The 17,590-nt window shown below is 29.5% G+C and overlaps 1 protein-coding gene across 1 annotated transcript; it reads right to left on the reverse strand.

The window, feature by feature from the left end:
• Nucleotides 1-6,386: 6,386 nt before the first annotated feature.
• Nucleotides 6,387-7,550, reverse strand: LOC131658861 (F-box protein SKIP23-like). The gene has a single exon (XM_058928111.1). It carries the CDS (start codon nucleotides 7,548-7,550, stop codon nucleotides 6,387-6,389), a length of 1,164 nt encoding a protein of 387 aa, XP_058784094.1.
• Nucleotides 7,551-17,590: the final 10,040 nt, after the last annotated feature.

Consider the following 17,590-nt stretch of genomic DNA (forward strand, 5'->3'; position numbering starts at 1 on the left):
TTTGTCTATTTAATAATATAATAGTTTACTCGTAAATTATTTGTATTTTCTTAAATACCAAATATTTTCCTACATTTCATATACTTTCAATTGGATTTATATTTTGAATAAATAACATAGTCCTATTGGTAAGAAATAAGGCTTTCAAGGAAGAAGTCAAGGGTTCAAATCCCACAAGTGACACTTTTGCATTTTTCTCTTTTATTTTTACTAATTTTCTTTCCCTTTTCAAAATATCAAATTGTGGGCTTTTTGGATGTGGGTTATTTCCTTTCTTGGGTTTTTAACCTACTTTATAACATTATAAATAGGACCTTTGACAATCCTATTAGGGGGAATATTTCCATGTTCACGTACATTTTTCTCAAACATCTATTTTAAAAACTTTCTATGTTTTTCTTCTCCCTCTTGAAGGTTTGTCCTAGGGTGTGTATTGAACAAACCCTATCCATGTTGACTTAACAGACACGACTGACAAACCTTTTCTTTTTTACACAAAAAATTTTTAAACCCTTTTATCAAAATTTATATGCTTTTGGGACCAATGATTTCATATGAGGCACCCTTCCCTTTTTTTAAATATTTATTTTTGGCCAATGATGATACATGAGGCCTTCCCTTTTCTCTCATATTTTATTGTTGCTACACTTTGGTTTAAGTTTTCATGATTGTAATATAGTTTTCCAAACCCTTGGGATTTTTTACCTTTTGGCCAATGACTTAAATCTCATGTGATATGAGGCCGACCTTTTTCTATCAATACTTTTTTCTTAAACTAACAATTTTCTAAATAACCCTAATTACACCCAACAATTGGCTCTTTATTTCACATATTTTTTTATTTTTAAAATCTAAATTCCAAATGACCCCCTTGAGTACAAGGGAGGAAAAGGGTGCCCAATACATTCCCTTTGCTTAAATTACCTACTGACCCGGATTTCATCAAATTACAAGTTTTTTCCCTTTTTATCTTTTAAAATAAATTAAGGGTGGCAACTCTGTTTTTTATTAAAAAATTTAAGCTGGTTGCTACAATGTCTAAGATGATTTATCTCTTTTTCAAGTCCTAGAATTAATTATTTTTGGAGAGCAATATTCTTAAACGCATTTATAGAATTAACATACATATCATTAAATGCTTTCGACAATTCATTATATGAATATTCATCATCGGGTTCAGAAGTATATACCTTTTAAAGTTTCACGTTACTTATGTGTCATCAAACATAGGTTGACCCACTCATCATCTGAACTTGAGCAAGAATTTGAGGAGGAGCTCTCATCCCATTCTTTCCACGCGATATAGCCTCTACGACCTTTGAAATTATTTCCTTGCATCCCGTAGTGTTCCTTATCTTTATTTTTATGATGCTTGGTGAAACTTGGGAAAGTAGTTATATAATGTCCTAATTTTCCTCACTCGTAAGGTGTAATATCATCATCCTTTTTCTTTTGTTCTTTCTTAGGCGGGTGAGTATTTCTGAAATTTACCAATCCTTTGTCGGAATGCTTGAGCTGGTTTTTTTAAGTATCTATTATAGCGTTTGACGAATAAACCCATCTCCTCTTGTTTAAGAGTTTCATCGTAAAATTTGTCACTTTCTTCCTTTGATTTACTATCTTTAGATGTCAAAGCTTTCAAAGAAAGATATTGTTTCTCTTATTTCCCTTTCTCTTTTTTATCCGACTTTACTTCGTTATCGGCGAGTCATTTCAGTTCCTTTTCATGCTCAGCTAACTTTCCAAACAACTTTGTAACATCCAAAATGTTAAGATCAATATATTCTTTTATAGATGTAATCTTTGGTTTCCACTCCTTGCACATAGATTTCAATATTTTGATAATAAAATATTTGTTAGAATAAGTTTTTCCCAAGTTTCATAGTTTGTTGGTTAAGTGGAGGAATCTATTTTGCATGGAATTTATGAATTCTTTTAGTTCCATATGAAATAGTTCAAACTCCTCTATAAACATGTTGATATTAGAATCCTTGATGTCTTCTGTAACATCCTAGAGAATTTTGAGAGCATCCCACATACCCTTAGCACTCATATGATGTGAAATTGAGTAGATTACTTTTTGCGCTTAAATCGGAGATAAGTATGTTCCTCGCTTTCTAATCATATGAAGCCTTGTTGGTTTCATTATCCATCGAATATTTTGGATGCTTAATAATGTCATTATTGCTCGTAGGGATAAATGGTCACTTAGTGACATAGCACTACATATTTTTGTCAACTTAAGTGTACATACATGTTCACTTTCCAATAAGTATAATTTTCACCATTAAAAATCAGTACCCTATTATATGCTCCCTTTGGATCGTCATTGTCTACCATATTCTTAAAACTTTTGGAGTCGATTAGACTTAATCAAAAGACCAACTATTGATTCCAATTGTTGGGTGAGAATATAGAGTTAATGAAACGGTATAGAGGGGTGGTAAATAGACAAAAAATAACGTTGTTAAAAATTTAACCGATTTTCTAAAAAGGATTATAATAGGTTTCTAAAAAATGCGCGAGAAAGATTTAAGGCAAAAATTGTGATGATTATTCTTTTATTGGAATTTGATTACGTTAACACCAAACCAACTCACAATTACCAAAGATGATTAATGATGTCGCACAGAAGGTATTTAATTGATTCGATTGTACATTGCACGAGATGTGTGTATATTCAAATGTTTAGTAGAATTTAATCACCACTAAAGCTCAATTAGGCTCCAATTCTAACAAAATCTAACCTTACATAATGACCGCTACCAATTGAATAAACAATAAACTACACTAAGAATTGAAAACCTAAGTATGCAATATACTACAAAAGTTTAATGCAAAATGAGTGAGAGAGAAAGAGAGGGAGAGAGAGAGAGAGAGAGAGAGAACGCCAAATATATATTACTTAGGCATTCGTCCTCGCTTTTCCTACGCGCACTCTTCAATTGTTTCCCATTGGAACATGAATTGTTCCTTTTTATGTGAAAAATATTGCAAGAGTTCATACAATCACTAATCCACAATAATCCTGAGAAAAATAAATCTCCTATTTGGATCTTGACTTGTTTACAACATAAGGCCAAACTTTTCCGTGTAATCTTTACTTGTTTCACGCTTCTTGAATCTCCCAATATCACCAATCTAATCCAACCTTTGTGTGATCAATCACCCCTCGATCGTACTGATTCCTTGAGTGATAAACTATCTGAATATTTAAGAAGAACTCCAACTTATCTGTAGCCTTTAACATAGTCACTATTAAGGTACTCTGTTGCAAGGGTTTCTGAACTTTCAAAAAGTGAGAGAGTGTCGATTTCACAAAATCACAATAGAATTATGAAAAAGTGTTACGTGATTCATGATGACAAAAATAATTTATATGTGATTGAGATTGAGCACAAGAATGGGTAGAAAAAGTTGCTTAGATTTGAATCAAGAACATTTCATGAGTTGAGTCAAGTGAACAAGTGAAGTGGAATAAGAAAGAAATAGATTTTTACTCATTTCCTGTCTGGTTCGAATCAAGTATAAAGGCTGATTCAAATCAAAAACCCGTGATTTGAATCAAGAGAAAAATATGATTCGAATTAAATAATCTAGATCCAATAGGAAAATATGAGAAAAATGACTGATTTGAATCAGGTGTAAAGTCTGATTTGAATCAAATGAAGCTATGGTGAACCATTTACAGACTAATTCGAATCAAGTGTAAATGTTGATTCAAATCAGGGGTTTTTAAAAACTTTGGTTTGCCTTTGTCCAAATTGATTCGAATCAAGATCTCAAAATCTCAACTTTTCATGATTTTTAAAATACTTTGAGATTTTTCTTTCCACTTGACTTGTATCAATAACATACATGGTTCTTATTCGACTGACTCATGCAATCAGCTGGAAGCATCATGATCAATCTCAAATATAACCATTGATTTATGCATTCTAAAAACAAATCGATTCAAACTTGATTCAGAGATGATGTGCAATCATGAAGGAGACTCAATAAATGATAATAAACGAAAGCGGTAAGATAAGCAACAAAATAACTATATAGGGGGTGTTCCCCTTGAGTGTGTTAGGGACATGCAACTATACATGGCTTCATCTCTAGTAGGGATATGAATAAAACTTTACAAAATGAAGCTATCCTTACCATACTATTGAAGATGAAACTAATGGTTTCAACTTTTCCCCTGAAGTATAAGGTACACATATTTGCCATTAACGATCCCACATGTCCTAGATTGTTTGGTCCTTCCCAAGGTAGTTTTAATCATTTCACTGCATTAACAACATCTTTAATCCAAAAGACTAACCGTTAATCCTAAGTAAGCCGCCACCAACTTCTAGTGAAACACCACAATAAAGAATCAAACTCGAATACACACAGGGATCAATAGGCCAGTTGGCATCTCCTTCATAGGTTCCCTAATCAGTTTTCTCTTACATTCCTTGTGTTTGAGGTACTATGAACCATAATGTTTTCGCTTAACGAGTTTGCCTTTACAATCTTTATGCTTGAGGACTACGGTCAATAATGGTCTCACTTAATCACTTCGCTCTTACATGCATTGTGCTTAAGGTACTATCAAGTGAAATATCTTTGATATGGCCTATCAACTTGGCACATATACTCTCTAACTATTAAATAACATAAATTATATCTAAATAGTAAGTGGTGAGATCATGTGGCGAACATGTGATCCAACTCGCTTCACTTCCTCTTTGTTGTATATTGTAGAAGAACGTAACAAACCATATTTTTAAGTTATTCAAATAAAACTCTCTGAGTTAATAACTAAAGTACCAATGGTCCTAGGGATTGACCACCTCTCCTACATAAAAGAGATAACTTGGACCAATCCATCCATTAGTGAGTCAAAACCTACGAATGTGTTGTTGAATTTGTAGGCTCCATAATCAATATCTCCATTAACTCCTCGATTAGATGACTGATTCGATAAATAACCAGTAAGACAAATGAGTATATTCATTCACTTTTTCCCAAATCAAAACATAAAGCCCTCCTTTTCTCAACTATGCAAGCAATGTAATGTCTATTCTAGTCATTGCATGTAATGGTATAAATCATTAAAGACCTACAATTCCTCTTATAAATTAAGTCTCCTTGCAGAATAAGAAAGAGTACTTTATACTGATAGTCCCATTATTCTTTTGGTTGGAAAAGAAACTATATTGAGCGTATTTATCTAAAAAACGGTCCAGAGTTCAATCTTTGACAACGATACTTATTTTTATTTTCTCATAATGAGTATTATTTTTCTTTCATCACATTTAATTACTTATTAATTTTAACCATTAGATTGAGAAGAATCAATGATCATGATGAGGAGTAAGTCTTGATAACTTACTCTTTAGAGAAGGATATTCTTACTCCAAGAGTAAGTTGTCAAGACTTACTCCTCATCATGATCATTGATTCTTCTCAATCTAATGGTTAAAATTAATGAATATTATTTTTCTCTCTCCACATTTAATTACTTATTAATTTCAACCATTAGATTCAAAAGAATCAATGATCATGATGAGGAGCAAGTCTTAATAACTTACTCCTGGAGTAAGAATATCCCTCCTCATAATAAAATAATATTGAAATTTAAAACCAATATCTAAAAGTTATGAGTCACACTAAATTTGTATGAGACCCACATTATTTGATATTATCATATATATATATATATATATATATATATATATATATATATATATATATATATATATATATATATATATATATATATATATATATATATATATATATATATATATATATATATATATATATATATATATATATATATATATTCAAAATTAAAAAAAAGAAGAAGAGGTTGTATTGTTAAGTCCCTTCATTTATTCATTGTTTTAATAAAATCTATTTTTCATCAAATTCATCTTTTTATATATTATGGATTTAAAGTACCTTAAATTTTAAATCCTTATTCATATCAATTCATATCCATTGGTTTTAATTGTTTGTTAATGTTGGTTCATATGATGCGGGATTTACTGTTTGTTGGCGAGATTTACTGATTCAAATTTTAAGATTGAATTCATAACTATAATGTTGTTCAAATCATTCCTTAAATTTCTGAAATTAAAATGCCAATGATTCAATGCTAATTGAATTGTTTAGTATCAATTAAAAATCTTGAATTCTTATCTAAAGTAATCTAACGGATTCAAAATTTTAATAGTGCATAACTTATTACTCCTCTATGATACAATTCCAAGAATTAAAATTACAGAACTGAATGAAAGATAAAAATTAATTGAAATATTTAAAATATAATACACATAAATCTTTGTCAAGAACAATATAGTAATGTAACAGGATTAATTAACAAAATATCATATTTCAATTTGATGTTAATCCCATTGAAATGGTGGAATAACCCATACCGCAGGTGACATTCGTTTAAATCGAGGATAAAAAGGGCAGTGTTCACTAAACTTGTCCTCTTTTACATTGTAGATTTTCATATCAAATGGTCCATGAGGGTAAGGTGGCGCGTCTCCGTACCAATCAGCTGTATAATAAATTGAATCTTTTTGAAGATAACTAGAGAAATATGAAGTTGACAAAGCAATAGAATCACTATCACCGAGGAATAAGACATTGTCTCCTAAACTATCAATTTTTGACATTTGTATAAGTTCACCCGTTTGAAGATCCAATTCCAAATTATATACTTCAAATCTTTTCGCACCATTACTAGGCTCGACATTATCTTCATCATCTTCGTCACCAGGATACCCCATAATTTTTCTTACAAGCCATAAGTCATCTTCTAATGATTTTACAAGATAAGTTCGATCAGCGAAATCATTCCCCTTCGAAGAAACAACTTTGGGAATTACTCTTCCATCCTTTAAATAAGAAAAATCAACCGAGATAATGTTACTCATTTGTCCTACGGCATAGACTAGGCCTTTGTAGAATATAACATCATTGAAGACACAATGAATATCATCAACATAAGTCCAATTCTTTTGTCCAGCTTTCAGAAAAGCAAGATGTTTCCGCATAGTATAAATTGCTACAACTACAAAATCGCGTGGCTTAAATGTAGGATTAGTAGATAAAATAACCTTATGCACATCATACTCATAACGGTCTTTTCTTCTAAACAAATTTGGGAAGTAAAGGGGTGGTAAAGTGATAGATGCCCCATTTTTAAAAGGATTGAGGAGTGTTATACGGGTAGCTTGAGAACTATAATCCACCTTGGCTAACCAACCATGACTTGAACCACAAAGCCTCTTGTTACAACGTACAGGTAGTTTGAGGTTGTAATCTTTTTTTGATGAAATTCCGTATAAACTTCTTTCTGTCCTGCTCTTATTTCTTGTGGGAATCATAAGCATGGGTAACACATTATTTTGTATTTGTGGATTTTGATAGTTAAACTTTGCAATAGAATACCAATTTTTGCATACGCGGCTGAAAGAGATGTGATCAATAGTTTCTACTAACTTATCAAAAATCAAACTTAAAGAAAGTGATTCTAAATTCCTCCAATCTATTTGCATACTGAATGCTGAAAACAAGTATAAGAAAAGAAAAAGGCTATTTGTTTTTTCTTCAGAAAGCAAGAAGAAAACACAGTAGTTAAAATATCAGAAAATCGTACATTGTTCTTGGTGTTTGATATATTTATATTAAATAATTCCAATTTTTATTATCTTAGGATGCCCAAAAAATCAGAGATTCTGTTAGAGAAAATCTCTACAATTGATAGGGTAGTTTCTATATTTAGGTCAATCACATTAATTTATCTCAATCAATATTCAAATATAGTTATGTTTGAGATTTTTATATAAAGTTAAAGATACAAAATAAACATATTTTTTTTAAACTAGTCACGGATATGTTTTAGATTTAGTAATTTCATACATTTATTTATTTATTGATTATTTTATTATTTTATTAAAATATATTTATAATCAACGAAACTTTCTCCACTAAAAAGGGAGATTCTAGTTGTTGCTGCAGTTTACAAACTTTCACAATTTGTATTCATATTCTTTTTTCTAATAAAATTATAGAATTGTAGAATTTCTACTAACTTAAAAATAAAATAAAATTAGGAAAAAAACAGTGTAGTTAAAAGTAAAAGTATATCAGAAAATAGTACTTGGTGTTTGATATATTTATATTAAATAATTCCAATTTTTAGGATGCCAAAAAATCAGAGATTCTGTTGGAGAAAATCTCTACAATTGATATGGGAGCTTCTATATTTGGGTCAATCAAATTAATGTATCTCAATCAAATATTCAAAATATAATTATATTTCATATTAAAGTTAAAGATACAAAATAAATATATTTTTTTAGACTAGTCATTGCTATCTTTTAGATTTATTAATATCATACATGTATTTATTTATTTGTTATTTGATTATTTTATTAACATTATATTTGTTTATAATCAACGAAACTTTCTCCACTAAAAAGGATTTTAGTTGTTGCAGCAGTTTGATATGTGAATAACATATTTTATTATTTTATTAATACTTGTTTATAATCAAATAAACTTTCTCCACTAAAAAGGGATTTAGTTGTTGCAGCAGTTTGATATGTTAATAATATATTTTATTATTTTATGATTATTTTATTATTTTATTAAAATTTGTTTATAATCAACGAAACTTTCTCCACTAAAAAGGGGGATTCTATAGTTGTTGCTGCAGTTTGATATGTTAATAATACATTGATTTTCAATTTGTATTACCCAAACTTAGTTTCACAATTTGTATTCTTATTCTTTTTTCCTAATAAAATTGTAGAATTATTTTAAAAATAAAATAAAATTGTAGAATTTTTGTTTTTATCATTTTACTCTATTTGTCGCCGAGGGTTCAAAAGTTAATTGACAAGAAAAAGAAGAAAAAAAACCTCTTACTCAATAAAACACATGATACATATAGTTGAATAACTATTAGAAACTCGTGATCAAAAAAAAAAACTACTAGAAAATCACATATAACTGCAAATAAATAGATTTAAATTATAATACAACCGCAATTACATAAGTTTAAATTCTAATAATAAGTGGAGTTAGAATTTAAGAACACATAACTAATATATTTTATCTATATATACATAAGTATATGGATTATTCAATAATTTTATAAACAACTTTCTCTTATGATATAGATTAGAGTGGTGACAGGGACGGATCCAAAAATTTTAATAAGGTCAATTTTTTATTAAAATATTAGAATCAAATAACATAATTATTCATAAAAATACATATAAATACTTCTGTGTAAAATAATGATAATGTATATCTAAGAAGTTAAATATTACAAAACAAAATACTAATGTATATAAAAAAGATGGAAGACAACTCAATATTCAAGAATTATAATTGCTCTCTATGTATCTTCATATTTTGAAAGTGTTGTAAAATATTTTCATTTTCAGCAATATCAAATATATCACTTTCTATGTATTATATATTTAGTTATAAAAACTATACAACTTCCTCATGCCTTTTTAATTTGCGTTTACTTTTAAAAATAAAATAATAAAGTAAAATTAAGTGTTAGATTTATGTCTTCTAAAGGATAAAATTTAAAGTAAATGAGTGGTGTGGGATCAATATATCAATAATTATTATTATTAGCTTTAAAAAAAATCAAGTGGGGTCACTTGACCCCAATTTACTAGTCTTAGATTCTTCCCTGAGTGGTGAAATCCAATAAACACCGCAAATTAATTTAATAGTACAAAAAAATTATAAAAAGAAACTAATAATTTTGGATGTATTTGAATTCTCTTTTATAAAAACTATTCAAATAGGGTCAAATTTTAGATTAATTTTAAAAATTGGTCTAAATCGAACTGCATTTATATACTTTAATATTTATTTAATTTTATTAATACTACATCAATTTATTATTGGTAGATAATTAATTTATTTTAGAACTATTTATTGGTTTAATTTATCTATTTATTTTTAATATTTTATTTATTTTATAATGTTAATGCTTTGTGCAAGACAAGGTCTACTTATCTAATCCGCTCTATTGAGCTCAAAGTATAAATACTTTCATAAAAGATTTTTAAGTACACAATTTCTATCTCCACTTTCACACAATTATCTTGAATCCTAAATAACTTGGACGTTGGAGTGCTAACCATGCAAGTATCCCCTAAGTCCATCGCACCATAGGTTAGCAACACCGATTCAAGATCAACTCATTTGATTCACGATACGTCACAACCACAACCTTCGGATCGAGATGTTACTCCCATGAATCATTGTAGCTTCCCTAATCTCATCTATTTCTGGTTCCACTACATAATAGTGGCACCAGATGTGGGAAACGACTTCTGATTCCTATGATTTTCACAAGGTCAAGTCTGCTTCGCAAATCCAAAATCTAAAAGAGTCTTATATGAAGAAATTGAGGACCTACAGAATCAAGATCTCAGATCTGTGGTGTTTGAATCCTTTTAATTCTGAATCAACTTTGGTCGATATTCCACTTGGATCTCGAACCACCGTGAAAAGACGCCAACATATATCCCTAGATCTGAACTCGTATATACAACAATCCAATCGATCAAGATTTTTATAGGTGCAGAACGATCGAGAATTTGTGGCGACTCTTGCTTTTTGGTAATTCAAGTTAATTGATAGCTTGATCTCCAAATTTTTCGTCGTGATAGTTGGAAACCTAGATAACCAGAAGGCACGTTTATATATTTACATCCTTGGACTTGTTTTTCCTCAGCGGATGGCTTATCTAATGGATGAAAAACCTAATTCTACAATAATTATATCTCTGGTAATTTCTCAAGATCTTTTCTGCAGCAAGTGATTGTCTATTTATTTGAGAACCTTTTTTGCCTCAGACATATGCAATCTTTATCTCTTCAGCAATTGTCTGAGCCGACACTACGGTAGACATAACTATTTTTTTTATTGACACTAACATGTTAGCTTCTAGCCTTTTAGTCTGCCCCTAACACCGACGCTAACTCGATGTTAAACCTGCAATGGTGTTATTTTTTTGCTTATAGAGTCGAAGTATGGTCGACGCTAAATACTATTTTTCTAGGAGTGATAGATACTACTCCCTCCGTTCCTTTTTAAGTGTCGTTTTAGCAAAAAGCTCTTCAACCAAGATAGTTAATTATTAGAGTTATTTTTCCTATTATACCCTTATTGATTTTCTCTTTCCAAATAAATTCAATCATACACTCTCTTTTTCCAATAACTAATTGAAAAATTTGAGGTGGAGTTATTGAGAAAATAAGGGTATAAATGACAAATTATAACATTAAATTATAAAACGACACTTAAATAGGAACAAAAAAATTCTTCTAAAACGACACTTAAAAAGGAACGGAGGGAGTATCTAAATTTCTTTTCAGAATGTTTTAAAAAGGTCTTTGAAAAAGAAGTCAAATTTTGATTTCTATGTTGAGATTTTCATTACTTTTATGATTATCTTTTAAAATCTTAAAAATTCATATTTAATTCTTTTCATTTAAAAAAAAATCTAAAGTTTGGCAAATAAATATTTCACAGTATTATAAAAATTAATGAAAAAAATTATTCAAAAGTTTAAAAATTTAAAAGGTAGTTAAGGTGTTTTCAAAATTTTTAAAAATAACAAGACTAAAATTACATGCATAAAAATTTTGTAGTGACTAAAATATGTCATTTTTTTATTAAGGACTAAAAATAAAATTTGAAATATTTATAAAGATCAAAAATATATTTAACCCTTTTTTTTATCAAAACTAAAACTAATTAGGATAAGGAGAAAACTTACCTAAAATTCCTTAGGTGTGGTTTATGCTATTCATCAATGAAAACTAGTGTGATACTCGTGCGTTCGCATGGGTACCCGTCAATTTCGCACATTTGAATTGAGGAAAATAAAAGGTATTAGTAAAATAATAAATTTAGGTTAAAATGGGAAAAGTTATAAAAATACTAATATTAAAAAAATTGAATATTGAAAATAAAAAGTAATTAAGAAAATAAAATTTATATTGTTTTAAATTGAATAATACATCTAAGGATGCATTTAAGAAATGTAGAGGATCCATTGAGAAATAATATGTATAAAGAAAATGTATGGATTATAACCCATAAAATGAATGGGCAATTAATTGAAAGGCCCATATAATCGAAGTTCCAATAAGAACAGAACCAAACACGGGTTCATTTTGTTTTGTTGCGAATTTTCGTTTGTTGGTGAGTATGATAATGGTGGGAGATGTTCAACAGTGTCATGGTCAATTTTCTGAACGTCATGTTCCCGTTAATATTCAATAGTTTGATAAACAACTTCATGTTCTTGTTAATATACAATATTTTGATCAATAATTTCATGTTTTCGTTAATATTCAATATTTTGATCAATAACTTTATGTTCCCGTTAATATATAATATTTTGATCAGTAACTTCATATTTTCTTTAATATTTAATATTTTGATCTGTAACTTCATGTTCCCGTTATTATTCATTATCTTGATCAGTGTTTTCATGTTCCCGTTAATATTAATATTTTGATTAGTAACTTCATGTTCCTCCTAATATTCAATATTTTTATCAGTAACTTCATGTTCCCGCTAATATTCAATATTTTGATCAGTAACTTCGTGTTTTCATTTATTCCAAATTTGTTCCCGTTAATATTAAAAAATTTGACAAGTAACTTAATGTTTCCGTTAATAATGTCTAAAAATAAATTTTGAGATATCTATAAAGATCAAAAATATATTTAACCCTCTTTTTTATCAAAACTAAAACTAATTAAGATAGGGAGAAAACTTACCTACAATTCCTTAGGTGTGGTTTATGCTATTCATCAATGAAAACATGACAAGTGTACTTTGACATCATTTAAGGAGTGAAAATAGGAAAAAAATTACATATGCGTAAAAGGAAATGATACACTTGTCATTTTTTATTGGAAAGTAGTACAATCCACACCTAATAAATTTTTCTTATAAGCAAGATTCAATAAAAGCGAGTACTAGGGGTACTCGAACCCGCTTACAAAAGTTGAGAAACTAAGCTCGAAAATAAAATTTCCCACCAATTGAAACTTATCCTAGGCTTCCCACCGGATTTTTACGAAAATCGTAAAAGTTACATTTGGATAAAGAAATATTACTTAAGCAGAACCACTTCTAAACCTTCAACTTAGTATTCCACCCAAAATCCGAACTACATAGTTTAATACCGTTGAAAACTATATCATTTCTCTACCTCCAAATACACCAAACCACCGTTAACCAAATACCACTCGCTTTGTCTTTCAGAACCCCTACCTTGCTACATTCCTGTTTCCAGCATAGCAGACCAGAAATATCAGTTCCTATTCTACATTGCATTTCTAACCAACTACTAACCTCCAGCCATATTAATCTTATGAAACCATAGCTAAAGAACAAATGGCACGAATCTTCATCCACCTCTGTATAGAACACGCAACTTAAATCCATGTTAACACCTCGATAAACCAACGATACTTTAGAAGGTAATCTATCCATTATACATCTCCACCCGAAGGCCTTAGTTCTAAAAGGACTTTTTGAATGCCAAACTTCCAGCAAACTATCCTTGATCGAAACCGGTACTGTCGTAGACTGACGAAGACCGAATAGTTCCTTATAGCCGTTCCTAGTTGTATATTCCACCTATCCTGCAGCCAAACAATGGAATCTGAAGTATTCTCCATAAGATAGTTTATAAAATTAATATTCATAAAAACCTATTTTTAAAAATATCTAAATTATTAAAAATAAAGCATTGATTTAAATAAACAAAATTAAAATTATAAAAACTATTAATAGAATTTTTTCATTTAATATTATAATTAATTACTACAATGAAAACACAATAAAAAAAATGTATTTCATAATTTATAATATCATTTATTGTAATTAAATCTAAATTACAAGGTTAAGTCTAAGGTGAGGGTTCAATTAAGTCCCTCACCGGTGAAACCTCTAAAAATAGCCACAAGATTAAATGAATGCTTAAGATCTATTATGATACACTTGAGAACATGTAAAATTACCTATAGGTGATTTTTTTTACAGTGTCAAAAGTTTTTTTTACTGTGTAGAAAATATTTTTACTTTTGGTATGATTTGTGTTTCGTACATATCTCTCCATATCTGCAGTGTTTCAGTATCTTTATCTCTCCATATTTCTCAATTGCTCTCTCCATATTTCTCAATTTCCCATATTATTATTTCTCTCTCGGTCGATTTCTTCTCCTATCAATTTCGGTTAACCCAGCGATTGAACATCACCCTATTCAGAGAGAAAAAGGATGGTACTGGAAACCCCGAACTCTTCTTGGAAAAAGGATGGAGCGTACTTATATATATATATATATAAAGCGACAATAATTGCATCAACCTAATCTTGTTTTGTTGCAGGTTAATTCTATTTAGAGAATCTCATAAAAGATTTTAACAAGTACAATAAGGAAATCTCCAAACTCAAGTGTGTAAGCATCACTACATTCAATTCTTATACACATTACAATTGAAAATCATTTCATTTTTTTTTTGTGTTAGGCTGGTGAAAATATTAGAGACTAAGAAATTCATAGCCGACAAAGAGGTTGAGGTTCGTGAAACTTTAAATAGTTTGCTTTCTAAATTGGAAACGATTAGTAACCTCAACCATGACTCCGTTCCAATCACCAATGGTGAGGTATGATCTTGTTCTATTTCGATTCAGTGTGACTGTATAACTAGTTTTAAAAATTCACAGGCTAAATCAAATCAATACTTTAGGCCAACAATGTCACTATTAGATAGTGGGGACAGAAAAGAGTAGAACATAATGTAGCGGCGGAAAATTTAAGATTAAGTCATTGTTTAACTTAACTCGTTAAAAAGTAAGAGTCGCCACCGAACTTTATTGATTCCAAAAGGAAAGGGAAAAAACTCGAAAAAACCACAAAGAAATCTGGATACGGGGGTTGGTTATGCAAGGGGAAGGTGTTAGCACCTCTCACATCTGTGGTACTCCACAGGAACCTTTTGTAAATTTGTGTTTATGTTAAAACCATTTTTGTTTGCTAAAAGAAAGAAATAAAAAAAGATTATTTACAAAAGTTTGCTCTGCAAGACGTTGTGTCTTGTGCCTACATACCTCCTCAGTGCAATGGAGAAGTCAGAGCATTTGTAGTTCTGCTCAAAAGTTTCGAAAAAGGTTTTATTGAAAACGGTTTTAAAGGAAAAAGAGTGCAAATGCACAAAAGAGTTTTGAAAATGTTAGCAATGGATATATATAATGATGCATGAACAAATAACAAAAATATACTAACAAATATTAATCAAGATTAACTAAAGAAAATATAGAAATAAACATAAAAAGATCTAAAATTAAAATTTAAAAGGGGATTAACATAAGCAACATTTTTTTTGGTATTTTCTTATATGAGAAATAAATTCTAACTAATCTAATATAATAAAATATTTTTGTATTTTTTTATATGAGAAAACAAAACTAACATGTTTTTGTATTTTATATCATAAAAAATGTATCAATTAAAAAACATACACTAAAAATTTGAAGAAACAAACAACACTAAATAAAGCTTAAATAAAAAGAGCAAATAAGGGAGGTGCACATAAGAGTTTGGGCGCTGGGCCATGAAGAGAGCAGGCCCAATCATCAACTTAAGCTACCAACAAACAGGGGGAAGTATAAATTCACAGGCAGGGAATGTGCAACTCAGAAAACGAATTGGGCTTAATGAGCCAGCCCAAGTCCAAATCAAGCTGAAAACGTAATGACACTAGTTAAAGTGAATCCGCCTCCTCTCAAATCGAAAAATAACCATGTTCTATTTTCTTTCTATTTCTCCTAAACAGATCAGAACTCTATACTCTCTCGGCCTTATTCCTTCTATCCTCTGTTATTATGTGTATGGATGATGATGAATGATTTGGAGGAAATGTTACATGTTTCGTTTCTAAACAATATGGAGGAAGAATTTTTCTGGAAATTTGAGCAGAGGTTTGATACTTTTTCTTCCTCTTATCACTGAACAACAACAACAAATAAGCCTTCTTGTTTCAAAATACGCTTCTACAGCATCACTAATCACAACCGGTTGAATAAGGGAAAAAGAAATCCATATATATGATGCTTCGATCCTTCTTTTGGCTCGTGCGTGATGAACGGTGATGGTGTAGGAATACCGATTGTAGCTTCTGCGCGTGGAATCAGATTCGTTGCCGCGTTGAAGGTCGTTGCAGATGGTATTGGCTGGAGCTGCGAGGGTGGATGAATGAGTTACGATTCTGAAGTTGTTGTTGAGTTGAGTTTGACTCACTCTCGGAGTTGCGATGATGGTGAGTTGCGATCTACTTGGTCTGATGTTGTTGTCCTCGCGTTTGACTCATTCGGTGCTTTGACATGAGGCTGGAAACTGAAAGCTTCGCGGATCTGTTATGATCGGTGTGTAGTGCTGGTTTATGTTGATTTGCAGGTTCAAAATTGAAGAAGGTTTTAGTGAGTGTTTATTGAAATAGTGAATGATTTTGAAGTGAAGTTATGGAGTGTTTTGAGTGATTTGAAGGGAGCAATATGAAGAGAATGACTACGTCTAAAGCTATTTGAAGATATGAACTAAAGTAGTAACAAACCCGTGCATACGCACCGGTTCTGATCTGGTACACGCATTTGTTTACGTAATATATTTATTTTAAATGGAAGATTAAAAAAGAAAAAATGTTTAAATCTATAATAAATTTTTTCGTATATAAAAATATTTAAATTCCTGTATATCATTTTTGGATCATAAATATTAACTTTATATATAAAAATATTTAGATCAATAATAATTTTTTTTCATATACAAATATTATTTAAGTTTAAGTGTCATTTAGATTTTTGTGTACCATTTTGAAATGGTACACAAAAATCTAAATGATACTTTCCCGTGTACAATTTTGAATCAAAATTTTGTGGATCATAAATATCATTTTTGTATGTAAAAAAATTTAAATCATTACTACATTTTTTCCCGTATACACATATTATTTATGTTTAGGTATCATTTACATAAATAACTGGATCAATAGTAAATTTTCGTATATAAAAATATTTAGATCAATAATAGATTTTTTCCCGTATACCATTTTTTATCATAAATATTTGGAACATAAATATCATCTTTCGTAGATAAAAATATTTAGATCAATAATAGATTTTTGCCGTATACAAATATTATTTATATTTAGGTATCATTTACAAAAATATATGGATCAATAGTAAATTTTCGTATATAAAAATATTTAGATCAATAATAGATTTTTTCCCGTATACCATTTTTGAATCAAAATTTTGTGGATCATAAATATCATTTTTTGTATGTAAAAATATTAAAATCATTAATACATTTTTTCTCGTATACACATATTATTTATGTTTACGTATCATTTACAAAAATAACTGGATCAATAGTAAATTTTCGTATATAAAAATATTTAGATCAATAATAGATTTTTTTCCGTATACCATTTTTGATCATAAATATCATCTTTCGTAGTTAAAAATATTTAGATC

This window comes from Vicia villosa, linkage group LG3, assembly GCF_029867415.1.
Source record: "Vicia villosa cultivar HV-30 ecotype Madison, WI linkage group LG3, Vvil1.0, whole genome shotgun sequence".
NCBI classification, from domain to species: domain Eukaryota; kingdom Viridiplantae; phylum Streptophyta; class Magnoliopsida; order Fabales; family Fabaceae; genus Vicia; species Vicia villosa.